At 40.6% G+C, this 11,544-nt stretch overlaps 1 protein-coding gene across 1 annotated transcript in view; it reads right to left on the reverse strand.

Moving 5' to 3' along the window:
- Nucleotides 1–2,642: 2,642 nt before the first annotated feature.
- DDAH1 (dimethylarginine dimethylaminohydrolase 1) overlaps nucleotides 2,643–11,544 on the reverse strand; it is a 230,476-nt gene continuing 221,574 nt past the window's right edge. The window contains exons 5-6 of the mRNA XM_007946170.2: nucleotides 6,212–6,355; nucleotides 2,643–2,759 (exon numbers count right to left, since the gene is read on the reverse strand). Of these exons, the coding sequence (XP_007944361.1) occupies nucleotides 2,643–2,759; nucleotides 6,212–6,355 (261 nt within the window). The remainder of the gene's footprint in view (nucleotides 2,760–6,211; nucleotides 6,356–11,544) is intronic.

The raw sequence follows: 11,544 nt of genomic DNA on the forward strand, positions 1-11,544 counted from the left end.
TTGGGTTTCTGAGGCAGTGTCACTATGGAAGTAGATTGCCCAACCTTCCTTCCGAGGAGTGGCTGGTGGGTTTGAACCACCAGCCTTCTGGTTAGCAGTCAAGTGACTTAGGCACTAGGCTACCAGAGTCCCTGGGTTATGAACATGTAACTTACAGACAACTTGTACTTACCCTTTAATGTAATGTAAATGTAATGTAAAGTAATGTAATGTAAATTTGACCTCATTTTTAAATGACTGAAGTAATTCTTAACCAAGAAAACCAAACACATTGTCATCAAGTTGATTCTGATTCACAGTGACCCTCTAGGACAGAGGAGAATTGCCCTATAAGGTTTTCAAGGCTCTAAATCTTTATGGAAGCAGATGGCCACATCTTTTTTCCTCAGAGTGTCTGATGGGTTAGAACCTCTGAACTTGTAGCAGTGCAATGGTTTAACTATGGCACCACCAGAGTTCCTTGATCCAACCCCTAACTTGCAAAAAACTCTTCATCACAATCACCTTCACTTCCTGCATGTGCAGCTTTTAAAGAAAACCTTCTAATCTATTCTTGCACTAAACTCCAAACCAAACCCACTGCCATTGAGTTGATTTAGACTCATAGTGATCACCATTGGGTTTCTGAGGAGGTAAATCTTTATGACTGCCACGTCACCCTTCCGTGGAGTCACTCATCAGTTTGAACCACCGACCTTCTGGTTGGCAGTCAAATGCCTTAGGCACTGTGCCACCGGAGCTCCTTATTCTTGCAATAAAGTAAGGCTAAATAAGAACTGTAGGCACCTGTTCTGACTTACCTACAAATTCAACTTAAAGACATATGTAGGAATGGATTTCGTTGGTAACTCAGGGACTGCCTGTATTCGTCCATGACACTGTTTGAATATGACAGTGGCCAAGATATGGTTCATTCTCAGGGTGCACATAATTAGGTATTTGCATGTGATATGAATTTAAAGGTTAAGCAAGAAGGAAGAGAAGAAGTAGAAGGAGTTTCTTCAAATTTCTAGCATAAAATCATCAACTAAAATGCAAAAGACAGTTAGTGGTTAAAGATGTTTTGGTTTTTAATCAGTGGCTTATCACTTCCTCCTGTGAAGGGGGAGGTGCAATGAATGATGGTAATTCTCTCTCAGTCACCAACACAGAGAGTGTTTGATTACAAACACACAGGTGAGCAGAGCAAGACTTGTAGTAATATTTCTTAAACTTCCTGATTCTTAATCTTAAACAGCAAGCCACAGGCAATACAGGAATGGTGGATGTGACAAAGAAGTTTGATAACATGCCTGGATCAGTCACTATCCCTTGGAAAGTACCACTTCCCTGGCCTGCTAATAGGCCAATTTTCTTAGGTATAAGTAAAAGACAACGATCTCTTCCTCTAGTGTGTCACGGTTCTTTGTAAGGTACTGTGTCAGTTTACAATCGAGTGATTTGAAGAAAGAAGTTTTACTTGAATTCCACAGTAAATATTCACGGATGTTTCAAAGTACAATTGTCCGTTGTCTGAAGCTGGTTTCAAACACTTCCTGAACATGAAGCACTATTCTCTCTGGGCTAATCTATACCATTGATTACCATTACCATTAATCTACACCATTCATAATCATTTTCAGTTGTGACATTTGTTTGAAAGAAAATAATGTTGCTAGAACAGGATAATTGCAGAGAGTAGAAGGCTAGAAAGTGGGTATGGGGAAATAGAAATGGACTGAATAAGGAAAAAGTAAGACTTCTCTCTAAGGTCTATATATGCCTAATAATGAAGCAAAAATTCATGGAATGTTACTTAAAGACTTTCTAAGACATTGTACTCATAGGGTATTTCCAAGCTTCCTGATCTACAGTCCCTTAGCAACGGTCTGGTGCTAAATTTACCTTCCGAGGTGTGGTGCCCTACTCCTTCTGGAATTTTGATCTCTGGGCCAAACCCAGTCAGAATGTGCCTCTGTGTAGTCAAACTCCCCCAAACAACTGCTCCAATCCTGGTCACAGTTCTGTTGAGGAGCCTGTTTGCACCTCTGGCTGTTCAGGAGATAAAGCCAGGAGGCAGAAGAGACTGACGGCAGACAGGGTAGACCTGCAGGAAGGTGTCCAGAGGGGAAGACCGTGGGCTTTACCTGAGGTCAAAGTGATGGTGATAGAAGTGGGAAAGACAAAAGAAAATGAGTGGAAAGAAAGTTTTGAGTGAAGAATAAATCAAGAGGGAAAGGGGGAAGACACATGGATGAGGAATTTCACAGGAACCAAAGATGATTAATGACACAGAAGAAAATAAAAAGCTTATCTGACTGATCTAGAAGTTATTCTTGCCAATATATTGGCAACTAAGCAATCTTCACACTAGGAATACAAACAGTAATGAGTGTTTCCTTACTATTGTTACTCACATTTCAGTAGTTCATTAGCTCTATATTTTCTAGATTGCTTAAATCATTTAGCAAATCCACAGCTTAGGTACCACTGTGAGAGAGTAGGGTACAGAATGGAACAATTACATTTAAAATTAAATATTTGTAAACAAGAGTTAGTAGCACAGTGGCACAGAAGATTGTCAATGAAAACAACAGAAGTGTGTGCAGAGGCGCCGGCCTTGTGTGCGCAGTACTGCTGGCTACAAGGGGGGACTCTGCAACTCACGAGTCTACCTTTTTGTTAATTAAAATTGAGCAGCAAGTGAGCAGCCCATCCACCTTTTCCAGTTCAGAGTGGCTCACGGGGATCAGCATATGGTCCTTCAGTTTTTCATAAATCTACAATAGGAATAAAGGGAAACGTAGAGAAGAAGGGTTATGTTTTGCATTGGTTTACCCCTCCTCTGTTGGAAAGACAAGCTTGTGAGTTTAGGGTTATCTTCCTTTGCTAGTACTGTGAAATAACAATACCACAAGAGGGTGGCCTTAACAAGTAAACATTGATTGTCTCATAGTTCAGAAGGCTAGAGGTCTAAATTCAGTGTGTGCCTCTAGGGGAGGCCCTTCTTTGTCTATTTCAGCTTCTAACCAGTTGCCTTTGAGTCAATTGCGACTCATGGTGACCATGTGACCCTATGTATGTCGGAACAGAACTGTTCTCCATAAAGTTTTCAGTGGATGATCTTTTGGAAGTAGATCACTAGGCTTTCCTTTCAAGGTGCCTCTGGGTAGACTTGAGCTGCCAATGTTTTGGTTAGTAACCAAATGCATAACTGTTTATATCATCCTGAGTCACATTTCAGCTTCTTAAAAAAAAAAAAAAAAACAACAAAAAACAAACTCACTGCTGTTGAGTCAATTCCGACTCATAGCAACCCCTCCTTGGGTTTCCAAGGTGGTATCTGTATGGAAGTAGATTGCTCCATCTTCCTTCTGAGGAGTGACTGGTGGGTTTGAACTGCCAGCCTTCCGGTTAGTAGTCAAATGCCTTAGGTACTAGGCCACCAGAGATCCCCTTTCAGCTTCTAGTATCAGGCAGTCCTTAGAGTTCCTGGGCTTGTAAATGCATCTGCTCTGTGTATCTGTTTTAATGTGGTATCTTCCCCATTTGTGTTTCTGTGCCTATTCTGTTCTTTTTACAACTCAGAAGTGATAAGGTTTAGGATCCACCCTACTCTGGCATGGCCTCATTAATATAACAAAAAAGAAAGCCTCCTATTTCCAAACAGGATCATGTTTACAGGTCAGGGGTTAGGATTTTACATACATATATATGGTAAAAGTATAATTCAATCCATAACCAGGCTTTTCACTCATTCAACCCCATGCAACATAGACCGCAGAGATGTTGTTGTTGTTATATGCTGTCGAGTCACACCCGACTGACTCCTAGCAACCAGTCCTTGGGTTCCCGAAATGGTATCATTATGGAAGTAGATTGCTCAACCTTCCTTCTGAGGAGTGGCTGGGGGGTTATGAAACACCAGCCTTCTGGTTAGCAGACAAGTGCCTTAGGCACTACACTACCAGAGCTCCCGACTGCAGAGATACCCACAGCTATACCCATAGAGATAGTAGCAACTGGTTAACCACCAAGTCTATGCTGTAACCTCAGAACCAAAGATGTGTCAGAAATGTGGTTGGTATCAAAGATGCCTTTACTCTGCCATTGTCATTGGTAGATTAAGTGATACTTGAAAGTGGGTGGCCATGTCCTCAATCTAAATATTACTTTCTCACACTTTAAAACCCTCTAAATTGTACTTTAATGTTTCTTTCCTTAGCAAAACCACTGGAAAATTCTGACAAAATATAATTTAAGTATTTCAAGTTGAACTGCTTTTAAATCACAGGTGTAAATGTGTAAATTTTACAGCATCTTTTGACATTTAGTTGAAAGTATGTGTCAAGATTTCAAATTAACAGTCTCCAAGTTTACTTTGACAATCAAACAAAACACATTTTTAAAACAAAATCATTTGAAAATACATTGCCTAAAACTATCTATCAAGCTGCTTTAGGAAAGCACTGTGCTCTTTAAAATTCAGTACAGTGGTTAACTAGGAGCTCTGGAACTGGGCAGACTTATGACTAGCAGTGTGACTTCAATCAAGTAACATTCCCGCTGAGCCTCAGTTTACTTCTCAGTAAGACTGGAATAATATGTTCTCACAGGGCTGCTGCAAGGATTAAATAAGATAATGCAGGTAGCATGCTTGTTACAGTGTCTGGCATGGGAGACATGTTTGGTAAATGTGATTATTATTGATATCATTATCACTGATAGACACAGGGCTGAATTCAGAATGAGATAATAGTTATTTGTTGATAAAGTGATCAGTGTGGCTAAAGAAGCATGCATGATCCTGAGCTGTGTTTTCCAAAGTGAGTTCTGTGGCCCCAGTCCTTGTTGATATTGCAGATTTCAGTGTGTGTGTGTGTGTGTGTGTGTGAGTGTGCATGTGCACGTGTGTGTATAGGGTCCAGGAACCTGCATTTTGTAGCACAGCGGCTAAGGCACTTGACTGCTAACCAGAAGGCTGGCGGTTCAAATCCACCAGCCACTCCTCGGAAGAAAGGTTGGGCAATCTACTTCCGTAATGATACTGCTTCGGAAACCCAAGGAGGGGTCACTATGAGTTGGGTCCGACTCGACAGCATATAACAACAAACAAACAACGATGCACATTAATATATGAGACCCATTATTTATCTAAGGAAGGGTTAAGCTCCAGTCTGGGGTCAGGAGTCTTATATTTTCCTCAGGTTCACACTTTCAACCATGGAAATAGAGAAAAATCAGCTACTTTTCCCCCAACCCTTCTCTTTTTCTCTGTGACTATGAGGATAAGCCTAGTAATTAAGAGTATTATACATTTTAAAAATGGCATTAAATATTTTTCTAATACTTATCAAGCTTAAGTGTAAATAAATAAAATCAGTAGTTACTAAAGGCTCTTATCTTCTCTAATACTTAGTATGAGTATCAGTCCTCTGAGAAGAAATGAAGATGCTGAAATACCTAGATGATTTGGATATTTGAAGAAACTATGGGTGACTTTTATCTGCTTGGCAGAATTAGACTGAAATTACTATGCTATATAGATGAGCTCGGCAGAGTGCCCTGAAAAACAAAGAAGATTTTCTTAGACCAGGAGAGAATTCCAGATGTGGGGACAATTTCTCAGCTGGAAAACAAATGCAGAGACTCTTACCCTTTGGCTGATTCCAAATATATGACATTTCTTCCTGCTTTATCTTTTTGACAGAATTGCTTTTGCCTACCTAGGAAGAGCAGACTCTTGTTTTCTCAGCTCTGGCAGTAAACATCCACCTCTTTGGGCTATTTGTATTCCTCTGCCCTAAGAAACAAGTGAATTTCTGATGAAGGGCAGCTCAGAGCTGTTAGAAAACAATAACACAGCTGACCATCTAATTGCAGGTCTTTGTGCTTAATGAGTATCTGAGTGTGGGGAGGTGCATTTAATCAGAGCTGGAGCACAGACTTGGAAGATCTGAGTACTTATTTGAAAAGCTTTCAATACCAGGCATGATTGTTTCAATTACTGTGCATGCATTAGTGACCAATGACATAAATGAGAAAAGTGAGCTAAATAAAATATCCTTGTGGCCTAAATTATAATGATCCATTCTGATTTCTTAACAAATTGATATATAGGGAGGAAAAGGAAGCTCCTGTTATTTGTCACTCCATCATGACAAATTCCAAAGCAGGAAGACTGTTAGGGAGGCTTTTCCAGCTGCAGTGGCTAGATAGGACAGGGTGTTACCTTTGCACTTTCTGGATACTCTTCTGGAGTTCGGTGCAGCAAGACATGCCCTTTGCCGGGGATATTTAGATATATACAGTTTGCAGCCATGTCATCAGGTACAGTGAGTTTGTCATAGCGGTGGTCGCTCATCTGTTGCATAATCTAGAAGAGAAATAAAGAAGGCCTAAGCAAACTGTCCCTACATTTTCCAAAGAGAAGGAAGGCAGCATGGTGAAACAGGTTTGCAACTGATGTCTAAGAATGTTCCCCTGTGTTCTAATTCCCATCTATTATCTTTAATCACTTAGAACCAGAAGAGGAAAACCTGATTAAATTATGATCCTTTGGAGAAACTGCAGTTTTCCACCCCTGTCCTTTTAACCCTTTCATGATCAAATTATCTTTTGCTTTGAATTTTTTGTTAATATCATGTGCTTTCAGTAATGGAAGCCATGATGAAATCAAGGGAAAAAAATAATTGAGGTAATATGGATTTTAATATAATTATGTGGGACACATAAATCCCAAGTGGACTCTAGTGGTAGGATTGCTGGGATAAAGTCTGTTTCTTCAAATGCATGCAGTTAATCTAATCTGAAGGTCTCTACCAAGTGGTAGTATGTACTACACCTGGGATAGGAGCTTCCCAAGAAACCTAAGAGGCTGAAAATATTGGTGGGCAATAAATGTCCCATGGGTCATGAAAGGGTAAAGCCAGTGTTTCTCCCCCTCCCTAGATTTTGAACTTTCCATTATTTTTTAGGTTTTTATTTGTAAGACACATCAGTAAGATGAAAATGGTTTTGATGATGCCTTTGGCTGAATAAGCAGGTTGGTCAATAATCTGATTTAGCAATAACTACACACACACACACACACACACACAAGCCTCTTCAGTGCACATTTAAATTGAATTCACTTGTTGGCAGGACTAGATTGACCTTAATACAATAAGCATAAAAATCACCTGGGAAAAAGGTTAAAATCATGTTCCTAGGCCTCACTCTCTAGAGACTCTGGTTTGGCAGATCTGGGGGTGGGCAGTAGGAATCTGCATTTTGAAAGCCTTCCAGGGAATTCTGAGGCAGATGGTCCATGGACCACATTGGAGAAACACTAACTTAGCAGGACTATTTTTCAAATCAGTTTATACCTTAGTATAAAATAACTTTAGAAAACCTACAAATTAAACTCTACACAAAATTTAAAACATTGACACAACATCTCCACCTCTGTAGCCCAATCAAAACAATGCCCTCCAAAAAACACCCTCTTAAAAAAACAAAAAACAAAACCCTAAATACCAAACACCAAATACACAAACAAGTATTATTTTGAGCTTAGCTGCATAGACTCTTTCCATTCTCTATCAATATTCATAAGCTTTCAAAGAATCTGCTGGAACGTCATGTCATAAAGCTGTAAAAAGATCTTTTCCACACTCTGGTTCTAATACAGCTTTCCAGCCAGGTTTCCCTCTATTCTTCAGATTCGTGTGGAAATGTGCATCATATAACTAGACTCCAGAGGTAAGGAGACTTGCCCACTCAGTCATGTTTTGCATTAGGTAACATTGATGTAGAAGAGTAGAAGAGACTGTATGCTCTTTGTAGAAAATTCATTCTCAAGAGAAAGTGAAGAGTGGCACATAGCAAGCCCTTCCTGACTCACCAGTCACCTCTGCGGAAGGATATAGAGACCACAGGAGTACACTGTGGTATGTGTACACAATTGGATTTCCTCAGAAAAACAAGGGATGGTCTATGTTCAGTAATAGACATATAATTAATTACTTAATGTGAAACCTAGGAGCTCTGGTGGTATAGTGCCTAAGGCATTTGACTGCTAACCAGAAGGCTGGCGGTTCAAACCCACCAGCCACTCCTAGGAAGGAAGGTTGGGCACTCTATTTCTGTAGTGATACTGCCTCAGAAACCCAAGGAGGGGTTGCTAGGAGTTGGATCTGACTAGACAGCAGTGCATTTCTAATGTGAAACCTGGCTAAAATGAATGAGCTCAAAGTTTTTTTTTTTTTCTTCTTCAGTACCTCATAGAAGGGCACTATACTGTGTGTGCTCCTAACCCAAATGATCTGGATATTAAGACAATAGGGAGTAGTGGAGTTTGGGGTGAAATGGAGAGTGTATAACACCTAAAAAGAAAGGGAAAAACAAAAAACGTGTGTACTGCACCAAACTTACCTGTTTCTTCCAGTTTATAACCCTTGATTTAGCAAAACAGTGCAGAAACTCAATGAAGAGACTGATTTCTTCATAAGTGGAACTATCTCTATTTTCAAGATGGCAGTGAGATTTGAGAAAATTTTCAGCAATGACTTGTGGCCAGTTTGATCAATTTGCTCCAAGTGCAGGGAACAGAATCACACTATGTCTGAATCTCTGCTTACTGTGTGCCATTGAAGATGGACCATAGTGGTTAGTCTGCTTTTGTATGCAAGCAGAACTGGTCTGACACCTCGTATGGACTGCACTTAAGTTACCAAGAAAAAGCAGGATTTCTTCCAGAGCACTTGGAAGACACTTAGTTTTCTGGGCCTGTGGTTTCCTAAGTAGGACTTCAGTCATTCAAATAGAAATCCTGACTTCTTCTCTCACAAAGGTTCTTAAGACATAGTATGTGCAACCTATGTTACCTGGTCAAGCCTAGACACAAACTAAATAAAATCCCGAAAATCAAATTGCCCACTGACTTAGTTTCTAAGTAAATGGGGGAAGTGTGGGAAACATCTTCTAGGTCAGTGTACTCAGACTAGCTACTCAGGCTACCATGCATAAGCACTAGATAATTGCCATTTGGGTTTCTAGTGAAACTCATGGTCTATAGATGATTCTTTGCCCTCTTTATCCAGACAAATCACCTTTTTCTCTTAGTGGGATGAGGTGAAGGAGAAAAAAGCATGGCAAGATAACACTTCCTAGGGCCGGGCTATACCTTCAGCAGCTTCATAAGCAGTGTGAGCAAATTCCCACCTCTCAGCCTGACTCATGCATGTCCGGTGGTGACTGTGAAGCAGAAACATGGAATGTTGTACATTCCAGAGGAAATGTTATCAGGGATCATTATCAGTGCCGACTTCTTGTTTATTATTGAGGGAACAAACTAAAATCTCCAAGGTTGTGCGTACCTGAGAAAGTGCCAGAATTCTTTGGAATAACGGAGACTGTTATTTCCTTTCTGGTTGTGTTTTACTTTGGCTCCAGCTCTTTCCATTCTCTGGCCTCATCCCCTCCCCTCACCACCTTGAATGAACAATCCTCTTCCTCCTCAGTTCCTATTTGTTTTGTCACTTCTCAGTTAATGGCATTTTTTTTTTTTTTTTGGTTGTTTTTGCTTTTTGAAATTCTAATTTCTGTTTTTCCTACTCTTCAATACTTTTCCCTTTTCTCAGCCTTATATTTTTGGCTTATAGCTTCTGGTAGGGGGCACTTTTTTAAAAAAAACTGTGATTTGGGTGAAAGTTTACAGAGCAAATCCATTTTCCATACAGTTGTTCATGTACATTTTGTTTCATGACATTGATTGAAATCTCATAATGTACCAGCTCTCTTCCCACTTCCTCCCTGTGGTAACCTTTTTTAAAAGTTTGTTTTACATTCAACATTATGTGTACATTTAGTTCCACTCACCATTTACTATCCCCAACCCTAACCCAGTCTCCTCCCCTCCCAGCCCAGTAACCACCCCCCCCATGCCCCTTATAGTTATGCACTCCTGTGTGTCCTGCATTTCCTCTGTGCAAATGTTACCCCTCTGGTGCCCCATGGTCAATTACTCCAAGGGATGCATCTCCATAGAATATGTGGGTGTGCCACCCTGGGTTGAGTGGTCTGCATGTACATCCTGTTTACTGTTGGGCTGAGAGCCAGCCCCTGAGAGTGAGCTTTATTCCAGGCCCAGAATGTATCCCAGGACCATAGTATTGGGGGTCTCACCAGACCCCATCGGACCAGTAACTCTGGTCATTATTGTTTGGACTTTGTTCCATGTTTTCCCTCCCATTTTATCCAGGATCTCCAGATTTGATCCTTTCCTGAGTTGTTGGCATTGGTAGCTGGCCACCATCTAGTTCTTCTGGTCTTGAGGGCCATCATGTCCTAGGGCTGGTTGCTTCCAAAGCCCTGTTTTCTTATACTCTTCTTTGCTTCTGATGATAGGAAACCATTAGCTGCATCTTAGCTGGCTGCTTGAAAGCTTTTAAGACCCCAGTCACTACTCACCAATGTAGGATGAGGAACAAGACTTTTATGTATTTTGTTGTGCCAATTAAGTCTGGTGTCCCCCAGCACTATGGTCCTGAGTTGGTAGATCCGTTGGATCTCTCTCCCCCAGTGTCTGGGTGTCTGTGAGGGATTACTCTATGTCTGTCTTCTGTTGTTTCTGTAAGGATTGCATTGTTTTGTATCACTAGTATCTGTGCAAGATTAGCCTTCGCCGAATCTATCCTTGGTCTAGAGTATAATCCTGTTCACTGATCCCCATCTGACATTCTCAGATGTTTAAGTGTTTATCTGTAGCCCGGTGTTTGGTGTTAATGGTAATGCAGTATTGTACATATACTGGTTGGTATTAGCATCTGTCGTCTACATATTATCTGTACAATTCAGTGTCCTCCCTTTTCCTAATGCTATCATGGTGGTTCTGGACTCTTTCTATACCATCCCTCTCCTTACCCACATCAGTGTGTGGCGTGTGGCAATCTTTATCCTGTGGCCTTCTTACCTGTGTATTCCTGCCCCCTGAGCTATCTGCCTGTGCAAGTACTGCCTCTCTGATCTCCCATGATTGATTGTTCTAAGGAGTGTAACCTGCCTGGTATAAATGTTCACCTTATATGCCTGTCTTTTGTTTGGCTGGAAGCCACTGGAGTAAGTTCAATTCTGGGTCTGCTACAGACAATAGTCTCGGGGATTTCACCAGTCTGCATTAGAGTAGTACCCCGGTATTTTTTTTTATGATTGTGAGTTTTGTTCCACATTTTTCTCCCACTCTATCCAGGATCTCCTATAATGATCCCTTTCCGAGTGGTTGAAAGCAGTAGCTGGGCACTGGTGGTGGCATTTTCAAAACTATTGATAATAGGGCCAGGACCCAACCTAGTGTTATTTGAGAATAGTTTCATTCTTTTCATTACTGGGAGAAAGATAATTATAATATCCTTAGTGGGGAAACAATTTAATGCTAAGAATATATGAAGTAATTCACTAATAAACCGTCTTGAGAATTACTCTTAAAATAGATGGCTTAACTAAACTACCAAAAGCCACTTTTTGAGAAGCATTTCAATTAATTTATCAAGGCCCCACAGTTATCATTTTAAGACAGGCTAAAAA

This window comes from Orycteropus afer, unplaced genomic scaffold (assembly GCF_000298275.1).
Source record: "Orycteropus afer afer isolate SDZICR_OR568_19922 unplaced genomic scaffold, OryAfe1.0 scaffold00152, whole genome shotgun sequence".
NCBI classification, from domain to species: domain Eukaryota; kingdom Metazoa; phylum Chordata; class Mammalia; order Tubulidentata; family Orycteropodidae; genus Orycteropus; species Orycteropus afer.